At 43.0% G+C, this 15,270-nt stretch overlaps 1 protein-coding gene across 1 annotated transcript in view; it reads right to left on the reverse strand.

Moving 5' to 3' along the window:
• Positions 1–15,270, reverse strand: part of LOC124711347 (lysosome membrane protein 2-like) — a 368,649-nt gene that overhangs the window by 264,347 nt on the left and 89,032 nt on the right. Inside the window, exon 2 of the mRNA XM_047241385.1 lies at positions 4,360–4,549. Coding sequence (XP_047097341.1) covers positions 4,360–4,531 — 172 coding nt within the window. The 5' untranslated portion in view covers positions 4,532–4,549. The remainder of the gene's footprint in view (positions 1–4,359; positions 4,550–15,270) is intronic.

A 15,270-nucleotide genomic window follows, 5' to 3' on the forward strand; every position in this document is an offset into this window, starting at 1 on the left:
CATATACCGATGAGGTTCATGTGTCCATAGTGTGTTGATATCGTGATTGGAAAATTGTACCATCGATTAGTGTCCACCCTTCAACGCATGGACCATAGGTAGTTTTAAGTTTTATAATATTATTGTAAGTTTTTTGTATTTTAATCTTATAATGTAAGAAGTGTTTGTTTTTTCTGCTTCATGGTATGAAGCGTGGCAGTGACAGAAGAACCTGCCTGCCTGTCGTTAGGCAGCCATTGGTGCTGGTCTAAGTTGGCACAAAACCGACGGTAGTCTTCCGAAGCCAACTTCCCGAAGCGACTCTTCCCAACCTACATTACCGATGAAGATAAACGAAACATATATGGGATCGTCCAGAGGTCGCGCTGCCACACCAGGGCCAGAAGCACATATCGATACCCCAGATGTTAGCGAGGGCTCGCTGTAATCCACAGCTACATATAGGAGGCACTCCTGAAGACCACGTCTCCCGTCTCAGCACAGCTGCGCCGTTGCACCTAGGGTCAATATAATAGAACATAACATGGAAGCGCTCAGCCCCAGTTCTTGACATCATCGAAGGTAGTGTAGGACCAACGAGTAGTTAAAGTTTCTGATATTCCATCACAGTTTTAAATTATCAAACAATACTGTGGTGAAAAACCGTGTCAAAGTCAAGTAAATGCTTATTCGTTTATGATATAAAGGGAACTAATATATGAAGTGTACTATTTTGCTGAGTCTTCTCCCTTAGCAGTCCAAGAACACACAGCTGTGGCCGGGAGGTAGCGATTTCCTGTTGGTATAAGATAATATGAATTTAATTTGGATCTACTGAAAATATGTATTCATTTCTAATTTAGATTTAGCGACGGTAAGTGGAGATCTGTTCATATAGGTGACAAACGAGAAATATGGCTATCACCGAAGCATAATAATTGCTTTAATATATTGAATGTAAATAATGTTGATATTTTGTAAGCCCACTTAAATATGGATTAAAGCATGAGTGATCTGAACAACAATTCACAACAATTCTATTCAAGTCAATTGAAGTCTTCTTGGAAGTGAAGCCTTATTTATTTCGTATTGCATGAAGTGGTATGACAATAGTAGAATCTCTGGATTATCGAAATTAGGCCGTTATGCTTGTGAGATTTGGTCGACTTCATTTCACGATAGTTGCAGTGAAAGTGATGTTTTGGGCACCTTTTCAAGGCTAAAAGAACTTTATATCGCATCGTAAAACAATGTGAAGATAACGATGAAATAAATTGCAATTTGCCGGTCGTAAACCAGCCATCTTATTAGCGATGGAAGCGTAACTTGTGCCAGAAATCATACTGGTATCGCTGGATGTTATAGATTACGCTGAATGCAATATTAGTATGGAGAATCCCCGTACGCATCGGGGAACTGTAATAGCTCAAAGCCTTTATTGAACATGATGGTGCCGACTCAGTTTATGCTTCGTGGACCGATTTCAGACTATTTCGAAACTGAATATGACAGACCAGAGGGAATTTACGGCGCCAATTACGCATGGCTATTCTCTGCGAGGTACTACACAAAAGAAATAAATATGGCACTGATAATGCTATTTTCACATCTCAAATATTACAACTGTTGTTAATAGTAGTGTTATGACCTCTACGATCGACCTTGAAGAGAGAATCTGCAAACTGATTAAATATCTTCGTAACTACACAGCGTTGTGTGGCTGTGGTGCGAATTATGTTACCGTATCGTAACTGACAGGTAGTACATTCCGTTATAGCGTAAGAAATGCGACGGACCCCTCTAATGTGTGGCTGAACACTGAATGTTTGGAGTGTATTTTGTATTATGCGAATTAAGCCTTGGTCCAAGGTATATATCTGTACCTAACGGTTCGTTTTCTAATGTTGGAGAGGCAACCAGATGCTATAAAGCGAAAAGAAGGAAGAGCTCTATCTGTTAAGAACTACTTTCAGAACAAACTGTTACCCTGACAAATAAATACGTCTCTACGTCCTAAAAGGTCTGGTGATTGAAGTGAAAAGTAACTAAAATGAAAATTTGCGTCTATTCGTTCAAAACCATCACAGATCGCATGAACAGAGTACTAAGACGATATTGACACAGTTCTTAAACCAACAAGAAAGGTGTTTTAGTACTTGATCACTGCAGAAGATCTACACCTGCCACTTGCCACAGCAAGAGTGGAAAAAAATCCACTACACAAGTCGTCAAGTATACATACGAACTACAAAAGGAAGCTTGAACACCTGGCTTAATGAGCAGAACAGCAGTTGTCGAGAAAACACGCACAAATCGTCAGTATCTTCCTGTCCCTCGCAGTGATAACTCAGTATCTGATGCTGTTCAGACACTTTACATGCCCTAGCTGACCATGGTACTGAGGCCGAGAAACTATTGTCTCGCCAATACTATGCCTTCGTACAGATCTAATCAGCATTATGCTAGGATGTACTGAGATGCCGTACAAATTCAAAAGCACAACAATTACCTTAACAGAAAAGGAGGAGGATTGATATTGGCAAAGTGGTTGGCCTTGATGGTAATAAAGCGTACAGAGCAAATTCTTCCTCACACAAGTTGCACAGAACACGTCGGAACGACTACCCGATCTCACGCGGCGGTCTGGTGTCTTCAAAGAAGCGACTGCTGCGCATACATGTACAAACAGATCGTCTCGCTGAGCTTGTTTACGTTTGAAACGGCTATCTGAGTTTATAGCTTCTGATGAAGACTCCAACATTTTGGGACTAAACGCTACGAACAGAAATGTTGGCTTTTACCAAACTCTGGAAGCATAAAAACGCTTTTCCGTTTCGACGAAATCTGAATGTGATCTGATAGGTTTTGGATGGTCCCTAGCGCTTCCACCCTCTATAAAACAGTAAAAATGTCGGTCGCACTACTCCACAGGCGGGTCGGCTCACTTTCAATTTGGTTGCAGCCCCACGATGTCGTTCAAGTAGTATTGATACGTCCACGGCTTTGTATCAGTGGCGAACGTAGTCACTAACATCGTCCTGTTGGTTATCTCGCTGCAAACTGTCGCTTTCGATCGCGAAATGTGAGACAATGAACGATCGAAGGGCTGACGCGGTGTCGTTGACGCCCGTTATTTCGCGTCCTGAGGCCTTTTCATGTCGATAATGAGCGGCGATGTGGTCACCCATACTAAAGGGCGTAATTTCAATGCTGGGTGTTGTGGTTCTGAACTCTATAGCAGAGGCGTCAAAAGAAGGGTGAAGTGTACGTTAGAGTTTCGACCTGCCCACGGCCTGACACCCCCATGGTGCCACTGAGCAGACCTGTTGCAAAATCTGATGCGAACATGATATTGCGAATTCACCTTACAGCTCGCATTGACTTTAAGCTGTCGACTCTCTCTCTCTCTCTCTCTCTCTCTCTCTCTCTCTCTCTCTCTCTCTCTCTCTCTCTCTGTGTGTGTGTGTGTGTGTGTGTGTGTGTGTGTGTGTGTGTGTGTGTGTGTGTGTAGACACCTTTGTATTTGAAGTGTTGCCGAGTTCGCGACTGACTTCGCAGGGTGCCACGCCTTTGCACCGTTGCAGAGAAAGGCAGTAAGCGGTTGTAAGCCAAATTTCAAACTTATCCATCGAAATGGAAGACAATAAGCGGGCTTTGAGAAAATGATCCTTTAATTTTGTTGTGGAGTGTACACTGGATCATAGGTGATGCTCTTAAAAAAAAAGTCTACCAAGGGTTCAATTATGGGTCGTGGGCGTTAAAGCCAACATGAAAACTGTTCTGAAGATATACGAAGACAGTAACTTGTTCTCGAAGGAACAGTTACTGTTGATGTGCGTGCAGCTTTTCCCTGGGATAAATGATGACTAACTGAAAACCTCACCTGCCGACAGGTGTTGACATACCTCGATGTGGACAGCTGAAAATGTGTGCCCCTACCGGGACTCGAACTCAGGAACTCCTGCTTACATGACAGACGCTCTATCCATCTGAGCCACCGAGGACACAGATGAATAGCGCGACTGCAGGGACTTATCCCTTGCACGCTTCCCGTGAGACACTCATTCCCAACTCTCCACAATTCTACATATATATTGTACCTTATAGACATTTGCCCACCCAAGATACCACTGGAATAGAGGTCGAAACGAAGTACTAGAAATTCCGAGAGGAATATGGTGAGAACAATCCAGATATGTTTCTCATCAATGGCAATGACCACGAAAGCCTCCAGACTTAAACAGAATGTTTTGCCGCTCCTCGCAAACCACAACCACGTTAACACTTGCCGGCGGTTCCGAAGACGTACGAGCACAGCTGCCAGGGAACTAACTGGAGCGTTAGGTGGCGCGCACGCGCCGCTACCGCCGGCTAACCCACCTGCGGCGGTGCAGAAGGTGCGCGCCCACGGCGGGCAGAAGTGCTGTCCGTGTCCGCCACGGCCGCGCCCGCGCCGCCGCAGCCTGGGTCGCTCCAGCCTCTGCAGGTGGCGCTTCTCGTCCAGCAGCGCGCCGCACGACGAGTCCGTGGCGCTCGCGGTGTCGCTCTCCATCCTCAGGCAGTGCTACGCCTGGAAATCCGGAAGACAATCAGCAAGATGGAGACTAACCCTAGTCACCTGTAGTTACTACAGAAACACACTGTCCCGCAGACTTAATGTAAGACTACGAGTTACAAGCTAAAGACTGCGCAAAATATTATTTTGATATGTCGGTTGAGGTTAAGTACATACCACTGTGATGCATAGGAACAGAGAATGGTCTCCAAGAAAGTGAGGAAACATCCCAAATGATCATGCAAATTAATTTGAAACAGGGATACTGTCGCGTAGCGGAAACGTCTTATTTGTATGTGTTAATACAGAAGCCCCAATTAAACTCCGTGTGATCAGGCCTCATAATACGCAAATGTACCGACCGTCGTTTCATCCTCAGCCTGTAGGCGTCACTGGATGCAGATACGAAGGGGCATGTGTGATCAGACACCACTCTCCCGGCCATTATCAGTTTCCGTGACTAGAGCCTCTACTTCTCGATCACGTAGCTCCTCAACTGTCTCTACCCCTCCCCCCTACCTCCCACCCCCACAAAGGCGGAGTGCGTGCTGACGTCCAACCAACCATGAAACAAATGGGTACAGGAACATTCACGTAGAAGTACACACCTGGCCATTAAAATTTCTACACCACGAAGATGACGTGCTACATACGCGAAATTTAACCGACAGGAAGATGATGATGTGATATGCAAATCATTAGCTTCTCAGAGCATTCACACAAGGTTGGCGCCGGTGGCGACACCTACAACGTGCTGACATGAGGAAAGTTTCCAACCGATTTCTCATACACGAACAGCAGTTGACCGGCGTTGCCTGGTGAAACGTTGTTGTGATGCCTCGTATAAGGAGGAGAAATGCGTACCATCACGTTTCCGACTTTGATAAAGGTCGGATTGTAGCTTACCGCGATTGCGGTTTATCGTATCGCGACATTGGTGCTCGCGTTGGTCGACATCCAATGACTGTTAGCAGAATTTGGAATCGGTGGGTTCAGGAGGGAAATACGGAATGCCGTGCTGGATCCCAACGGCCTCTTATCACTGGCAGTCGAGTTGACAAGCATCTTATCCCCATGGCTCTAACGGATCGTGTAGCCACGTCTCTATCCCTGATTGAACAGATGGGGACGTGTGCAAGAGAACAACCATCTGCACGAACAGTTCGACGTTTGCAGCAGCATGGACCGTCAGCTCTGAGACCGTGGCTGCGGTTACCCTTGACGCTGCGTCACAGACAGGAGCACCAGCGATGTTGTACTTAACGACGAACCTGGGTCCACGAATGGCAGAAACGTCATTTTTTCGGATGAATCCAGGTTCTGTTTACATCATCATGATGGTCGCATCCGTGTTTGGCGACATCGCGGTGAACGCATATTGGAAGCGTGTATTCGTCATCGTCATACTGGCGTATCACTCGGCGTGATGGTATGGGGTGCCATTGATTACACGTCTGTCACCTCTTGTTCGCACTGACAGCACTTTGAACAGTGGACGTTACATTTCAGATGTGTTACGACCCGTGGCTCTACCCTTCATTCGATCCCTGCGAAATCCTACATTTTAGTAGGATAATGCACGACCGCATGTTGCAGCTTTCTGAATACAGAAAATGTTCGACTGCTGCTCTGGCCAGCACATTCTCCAGATCTCTCACCAATTGAAAACGTCTGGTCAATGGTGGCCGAGCAACTGGCTCGTCACAATACGCCAGTCACTACTCTTGATGAAATGTGGTATCGTGTTGAAGCTGCATGGGCAGCTGTACCTGTACATCCCATCCAAGCTCTGTTTGACTCAATTCCCAGGCGTATCAAGGCCGTTATTACGGCCAGAGGTGGTTGTTATGGGTACTGATTTCTCAGGATCTATGCATCCAAATTGCGTGAAAATGTAATCACATGTCAGTTCTAGTATAACATATTTGTCCAATGAATACCCGTTGATCATCTGCATTTCTTCTTTGTGTGGCAATTTTAATGGCCAGTAGTGTATTAATGGGAGGTGATACGAGTCTATGAATAAAACAAATTGTCACTACAACAAGTAGATTTTTTTTCTTTAAACTCGAAAATTACCCACGATGTATTAAAAAGAACCACAGACAAACGAATAAAGGATTACAATCAGGAGAAGAAAACACTTTGGTTGCGATGTAGAAATTACGATTCACTTATTCATCAATGACGAATGTTTCTTCTAATTCGAAGCATCTTCAGTCTGAAGAATTCATGATTGACTAAGGGGAGTTATAGGACTAGAAGGCGAGATGATCAGACCTGCGTCCGCTTGAAGAGGGAGGACCCTGTCAGAGGAGTGTAACTGTTAGGCGACGAAGCTGAACACGCACATGCATAACCACAAGAACAGAGTAGCACGCCTAAAAACCGGAAAAACGGAGGGATAGAAGAGCTGTCTTCGCTTGCAGAGGTGGTCGTGGGTCCCAGATCCAGAAAACTCGAGGAGGTGCTCCAACCACTATCACCCTGCCCCTGCTCCAACAGTAAAGCAAAACGCCTTAACTGGAAATGAAAACCACTTACACAAAGGAAACTGAGAACTGAGGAGCACTTCAACCATCCGTGAATCGTCTCCAATATTAATAAGGAATCTAGAAGGCTATACTTAGCACGAAGGGCCCAAAGAAGGGGACATTCCACCAATATATGGGATACTGTCAGTCTGGATCCACAGCCACGTTGTTGGAGTGGCTCGTTATGCAAGAGAAAACAATGAGTGAGCCTAGTATGAACGATGCGTAGACGGCATAAGGCAGTGTGTAACACTTATTTAATAACACCTGTAACTTGTAAAAAAGTTTTGCCTTTAAAGTTTGTGGTTATGTAACTGTGATATGCAAAGATATATAGAGAGAGTGATACATGTTTCAGTGCTTTGCTAGCGTATGTATATAAGTTACGTGAAATGTATAATTTATTAAATAATATTTTGCCATGCATTACTGATATGAAAAAATTTAGTGTACGAAATTTATGGTAGCGCAAGTTGCCATTTGTATAAAATTGTACACGCTTAGGGACAATGTGTGGGATGTGTTGCGTAAAACAGTGCTTTTTTGTACTGTACAGAAGTTACTGTGGGAAGCGTAAAGGGTGGCTTGGAGTTTTGGCGCGCTACATGTAGAGCGAACAGGAATGAGGGTACACAGTCTGTAGGAAGCTGTGAAGGAGGGAACACAGTGACAGAGCAGGCGATGTCTTGCCTGGAAGTTGTCGAACAACAGCCTCAGATGACGACTGCTGAATTATTACGGCTTTGGCACAAGTTGTTGGGTTATGTTAAGGACGTTATAACGACGCCAGCAAGAATTAATTAGTCCATACTTCAAGAATAATCTTGACGCCATACCATAGGTAGCGTATCTGCCATTACTATCCGCCACACCCAACGACTGCAGACAATAGGTTACGAACTGTATAATCAGAATTGTAGCTGGAAGAACCATTAATTAAAAATTACCTTTTTCTGAATAACTACTGTATTAAATATAAAATTTGGTTCACTCGTATTTTATTCGTAATTATTCACCTACATAGTGTCCTTTCCTGCTGTTTATGTATTCGAGTAAATCGATTACAAAACATTTGAAGTGCTTTGTTCAACATCTTCAAGCACTGATTTTCATCTCCAAATAAATGTCAAAGTAATTGTTGTGGACTAACTTTTGAAGTACACGTGAAAGTACTGTGTGATATACGTAGTAGGACTGCTGAAGTGAAATTTTGCTGAAGTGCTGAATTAGTTGTTTTCAGACAAATTTAACGATTTGAATCTTCTTACTCTCTTTGTAGTAAGAAGTGAAAGTGAGTAAATAAATTTAGCTAAAAAGACTAACTTGTCATACAGAAATACTGAGATTTTGCAAGTTTAAGTTTACTCGAAACTAAAAACAAAATTTGTCAGTTATAAATGAAGTTCAGTAATGTGAAAAGAGTTAAAAAGAAAGTTGTTTATATGTCTCAGTAATAATAAAGAATGGTTGCATAAAAATACTGAATGACGATTGGGGCGTGACCACACCCTACCTTTGGCTTTTGGCTGATCATTTACTAAGAGAAAGGTATACACGAAGTTTCTTAACAAATTTAAATGTGTGTTGTGCTACTGGAATATTTAGATATTTAATTTACTTGTTGTACAACATGCAACCATAGAAATCCCCCTGGCCAAATTTTCTTTCTGGCACAGCAACGATTGAAAATGCGTAGCCTTTCTACATAAAAACTATGTATGTATATATGTATGTAGGTGCAGTAGCTGACAGATTCCTGTCTTTCTCAGAACCATATCCTGACCAGTGTGTGTTCGTGAAGCTATGTTAGGTAACAGCAGGAAAGTAGGCCAAACTCACGTCTCCTGCTTAACCGTTTCTTTGCTTAGACTGGAGACCGTAAATCCATTAGATAAACAACTTGAACTTTGTATAGAAAGTTCATAGATTCAATGGTTTTTTCTAACAGCTAGAAAACTCTTAGGATAAGAAGTAACAGTCTGATTTCCCTATCCATTAGTTATACATCATAGTCAAATCCTGTAAAAGGGGGTAACAAAATACGACAGTTGTGGAAAGCAACCACGTTTTGACATATGTACTACATGCACAATTCCCTGTATAACAGTTATACCTGACTTTTCCTGTCACAGGAATATTTATTCGGTGGGTGTGTGTGACGCTCAACTGCGCGGACATCAGCGCCCGCACAAAATCACAATTTTTTCACCGTCCAACTTTTTTTCAAAGTTGAATCGAGCCACTGCTCCGAATGATGATGATGATTATGAAACCTGGCAGGAATCGAACCCAGGACCCCGTGATCGAGATGTAGCAACGCTAGCCACTAGACCACGAGCTGCGGATTTCTTCGCTATATTGTAGTGTTGTAGGTGGACTCCTTCCGAGAGGAGCTGATGGAAGAGCGCTGAATTGCTCTAGTCTCCTTGATTGTGCGGAGTTTCTTAGTGAGAGCAGCAGCGTGACAGATGTCTGTCCATTTTTGGGTAAACAGAGAATTGATGTATATCCACATATCTAAAACTGAAATCAGGGAAGTGAATGGGGGGAGGAGGTATCTACCTCTGTAGCCAAATGGTCAGCCATTTCATCCCTCAGATGCTCACATTGCTTGGGACCCAGACTAGGCAGCATGGCCAAGAGCAGAGAGAAGGTCATGGGTAGCACAGACCAATTTGTGCTGCTCGTTGAGTCGGTACATATTGAAACACCGTGGATGGAGGCCTGAGTAATAAAACGGAGGGTCTTGTTAATGGCTAGCAGTTCTGCTATGAACACACTACACAATCCCGGCAACAAATGGTATTCCATGCCAGCAGGAGACGTAGAAGCGTGTACCATCGTTTTCGAACCATCAGTGTAGAAGATGGAAAGTACAAGGCGCCGGAATATCACAGGGAAATGAGATCTTAGGACTCGGGAACAGTTGGGTCGTAATTCCTGTTCTAGGTACCACCTGGGGGAGGGGTGTGCTGGAGGAAATACAAGGGGCAAGTTCCAGTGAGTGGAGGTGGAAGTGGAGATCTCGACACAGGGAAGTGAGACGCATTCCAACCGGCAATCCCACCCGAGGGTGGGTATTATTAGGGAGACGCCCTTCGTTTGGAAAGGGAACGGCGTATCTGGGATGTTCAGAGAATCATCGAATGGTCATTGCGTCAAACCACGAGTTGGCTCCACCGTATTTGTTAAAATTGATGGTGATACCTTCAACTGTCTTATTTTGCACAATATGCTACTAGTTTCGAAGAAAGACGAATGTAACGAGAAGTAGCTGAAATGAAAACAACGAGAAACTTAAACTCAGTACTGATGGTCACAAAGTAAAAGCAGTTAAAGAACTCTGCTACCTAGGCAGCAAATTAACAATAACGGACGGAGCAAGGAGGACATTAAAGGCAGACTAGAGCAGGCAAAAAGGGCATTCCTAGTCAAGAGGAATCTCTTAGTATCAAACGTAGGCGTTAATTTGAGAAATAAATTTCTGAGAATGTACAGTACGTTTGGAGCACGACATTGAATGCGAGCTGTGAGAAAACCGGAACAGAAGAGAATCGAAGCATTTTGGATGTGGTGCTACAGACGAACGTAGAAAATTAGGTGAACTGATAAGGTAAGGACTGAGGAGGTTCTGCGCATAATCGGAGAGGAAATTAATGTATGGAAAACATTGACAAGGAGCAGGGACAGGGTGACTTGATTGACTTGTTGGTTGATTTGGGGGTGAGGACGAAACAGCAAAGTCATCGGTCCCATCGCATTAGGGAAGGATGGGGAAGAAGTTTGCTGTTCCCTTTCAAATGAACCTTCCATGCATTTGCCTGAAGCGATTTAGGGAAATCGTAGGAAATCTATATCAGCATGGCCGGACGGGTGTCTCGAGTCTTCGTCTTCCCGAACGAGAGTCCATTGTGCGAATCACTGTGCTACGTTGCTCGGTCAGGATGATATGTCATCTGTTAAGGCATCAGGAAATGACTTCCATGGTGCTGTAGAGCACAAAAACTGTAGAGGAAGACGGCGGTTGGAATACATTCAGCGGTCCTGGAATGCGCTCGTGGACTTCGAGCACAGTCGAATCTAGTCTACGCTCCGGCTTCCCCCCGCCACTGCGCTCTGCCTAGAAGGTGCGTGAAACATACATGAGGTTCAGTAATCATTGTAAGGCTCAAGACCAAACTATCAAAGTTTTGCATTACGGTAAATATTTCGCCAAATTATGCTACTTGTGGGCAGTTGGCGTCTTTACCTATAAAAATTCTTTTTGCAGTGTGAAGTGTAGACTGATAAGGTTGAACATCACGAACTAACGTATATATGGTTAACGCACAGTGACTATCATTTAACATTTTGCAAAATGTGACCACTTGTACCATTGCTTTGAATTACTTATCTATGAAGAAAGTTTCGCACGATGTGGTTCAGTAATTACGGCAGAACGTTGTCAATTGCGGAATGTATAGAGTGTACAGCAGGCTAGGTTATATTAAAATCTGGCCAGAGTCTACCAATGCGTTCTTATTTTACGAAACGTTATCTGCAGAGTACTGGAAGACACTATTAATAACCTGTTTTCAGATGATTATTGTTCCTAGAAATCTAATATTTTGTCTAGCAGCACCTTCAGTTGCTAAAGAAGAAATCTTGGAAGTATTACGAAACTCAATCATCAACGAAGCAATTGAATCTTATGAAATTCCAAAGGAACTGAAAATTCTTTATGAAGGTATCAGAGCCTCATACAAACCTCAACAAAATTTACTGTGAGTTCCGTTACCAAACAAAAGAATTAGAGAAAATACGGAGATCATGGACTCATTTCTCTTATGAGTCATTCACTGAAACTATTTCTGACAGTCATCCACCAAACGGCATATGAGAACTGAGGGAATTCATTGCTGAGAGGCTGTTGGTTTTAGGAAAGGTATTAGGTATAGGTATACGAGAAGCAATAGTTCCACTCTAAGTTTCAGTGCAGAACTGCTATGGTCAGGATAAAAGCATAGGCCGCCGTCTTATTGATTATGAGAAAGCCCTCGACAGAATGCATCATCTTGAACTAGTGGTTGCAGATCAGGAAGGCATCAACTGTATTAGGAATTTATATTGGAATCAAACAGCATAGGTTAAGGTTGATAATGAAACCACCGAGTTTGGCAGTACCTACAGATGACTCCGTTAGTAGCTGCTGTATAAGAGCACTACACACCGTGAACACAAACTTCTGACACCTTGCAGGTTTATTGGTCATTTTTATTTGAGTGCTGTTAAAAGGAATACAGATGTGGTGATCTGACGTATTATTATTATTATTATTATTATTATTATTATTGGCAATGGCAGCAGTAGTAGTACACATTTGTTAATTGTTATAACTGTTACACAGTAGCTGCTCTTTCACACGTTCAAGTCCAACTGAAGCAAAAAATTTGTGAACATTCTTCATGTATACTCATGAGCCGCCACTGGAGTCCGACGAAGATGCGTTCCGTCTCAAATGTTGTTCAGTTTCTGCCCCGAGACTATTTTAAAGGAAGTACTTGGCGATACAGAAAATGGCATAAAAGTTAATCGACTATTCTACAACATTTGCTATGGTGATTTCTGATAATTTAGAACTACAGTTCTTCAACAAAGCAGAAGATTACTCAGACTACGGCTGAGTAATCTTAGTTTGAATATTAACACAAAAAAACACGCATTTTCTGATTGTTACTCGACAGCCCGACTCCCTTACAAATGAGTATTTTCAATGCAATATTTCCTTAATACAGAGAGTAGATTACTTTAAGTGCCTTGAAACGCGGCTATGAAGATTGGACATTCGGCACAGAGAACGCCTCTGACGCCATCATAAATGTAAGGTAATTTATACAGGCACATACCTACCTTACAGTTCGATTTCGAAGATCGTACACATGTTCTGTAGTCCTACGCAGTTCCTATCTTCTTAAGGATAAACACTGAATATGGGACGAGCAAGGAAGATCGAGGCCTTGTATACGTCGATTTGCTGCAGAATGCTCAAAATAGCGTTGACAGCACGAGTAACTAACACCGAAGAAGTGCGACGAATACATACAGCGAGAAATAATGTTTAACAGAAGAAAAACTGCTTCCCTGGGACATACCTTATGGAACATCAAATATATTCTTATACACTAGGTAACAGGAGGGGACTTGGGGGGGGGGGGGGGAGAAGAAGAGAAAGGCGGAAAAATATCTTGTTTAGATAATAATCCAATGGTTAGGATTTACAAGCACAGATAAGCTACTACATACTAAGGTTCATGGAGTAAAGATCCATCTTGTGGTCGCCGATTTCCATTAATGGCCACCCACCCATCTATCCAGCTTGTACGAACTGTTTCTCAGATAAAGGCTTTAAACATAAGTAAGGAGGAACGATGTTGTTGTCGTCGTCAGTTCTGAGACTGGTTTGATGCAACTCTCCATGCTACCCTATCCTGTGCAAGCTTCATCTCCCAGTACGTACTACAGCCTACATCCTTCTGTATCTGCTTAGTGTATTCATCTCTTTGTCTCCCTCTACGATTTTTACCCTCCACGCTGCCCTCCAGTACTAAATAGGTGATCCTTTATGCCTCAGAACATGTCCTACCAATCGATCCCTTCTTCTGGTCAAGTCGTGGCACAAACTCCTCTTCTCCCCAATCCTATTCAATACTTCCTCATTACTTATGTGATCTACCCATCTAATCTTCACACCATTCTTCTGTAGCACCACACTTCGAAAGCTTCTATTCTCTTCTTGTCTAAACTATTTATCGTCCATATTTCACTTCCATACATGGCTACACTCCATACAAATACTTTCAGAAATGACTTCCTGACACTTAAATCTATACTCGATGTTAACAAATTTCTCTTCTTCAGAAACGCTTTCCTTGCCATTGCCAGTCTACATTTTATATCCTCTCTACTTCGACCATCATCAGTTATTTTGCTCCCCAAATAACAAAACTCCTTTACTACATTAAGTGTCATTTCCTAATCTAATTCCCTCAGCATTACCCGACTTAATTCGACTACATTCCATTATCCTCGTTTTGCTTTTGTTGATGTTCATCTTATATCCTCCTTTCAAGACACTATCCATTCCGTTCAACTGCCCTTCCAAGTCCTTTGCGGTCTCTGACAGAATTGCAATGTCATCGGCGAACCTCAAAGTTTTTATTTCTTCTCCATGCATTTTAATACCTACTCCGAACTTTTCTTTTGTTTCCTTTAGTGCTTGCTCAATATACAGATTGAATAGCATCGGGGAGAGGCTACAACCCTGTCTCACTCCCCAACCACTGCTTCCCTTTCATGTCCCTCGACTCTTGTAACTGTCATCTGCTTTCTGTGCAAATTGTGAATAGCCTTTCGCTCCCTGTGTTTTACCCCTGCCACCTTCAGAATTTGAAAGAGTATTCCAATCAACATTGTCAAAAGCTTTCTCTAAGTCTACAAATGCTAAAACGAAGGTTTGCCTTTCCTTAATCTATTTTCTAAGATAAGTCGTAGGGTCAGTATTGCCTCACGTGTTCCAACATTTCTACGGAATCCAAACTGATCCTCCCCTTAGTCAGATTCTACCAGTTTTTCCATTCGTCTGTAAAGAATTCGCGTCAGTATTTTGCAGCTGTGACTTATTAAACTGATAGTTCGGTAATTTTCACATCTGTCAACACCTGCTTTCTTTGGGATTGGAGTTATATTCTTCTTGAAGTCTGAGGGAATTTCGCCTGTCTCATTCATCTTGCTCACCAGATGGTAGAGTTTTGACAGGACTGGCTCTCCCAAGGCGGCTGTCAGTAGTTCTAATGGAATGTTGTCTACTCTCGGGGCCTTGTTTCGACTTAGGTCTTTCAATGCTCCGTCAAACTCTTGACGCAGTATCACATCTCACAGTTCATCTTCATCTACCTCCTCTTCCATTTCCGTAACATTGTCCTCAAGAACATCGCCCCTGTATGGACCCTCTATATACTCCTTCCACCTTTCTGCTTTCCCTTCTTTGCTTAGAACTGGGTTTCCATCTGAGCTATTGATATTCATGCAAGTGGTTCTCTTTTCTCCAAAGGTCTCCAATTTTCCTGTAGGCAGTATCTATCTTACCCCGAGCGAGATAAGCCTCTACATCCATACATTTGTCCTCTAGCCATGCCCGCTTAGCCATTTTGCACTTCCTGTATA

This window comes from Schistocerca piceifrons, chromosome 8, assembly GCF_021461385.2.
Source record: "Schistocerca piceifrons isolate TAMUIC-IGC-003096 chromosome 8, iqSchPice1.1, whole genome shotgun sequence".
Taxonomy (NCBI): domain Eukaryota; kingdom Metazoa; phylum Arthropoda; class Insecta; order Orthoptera; family Acrididae; genus Schistocerca; species Schistocerca piceifrons.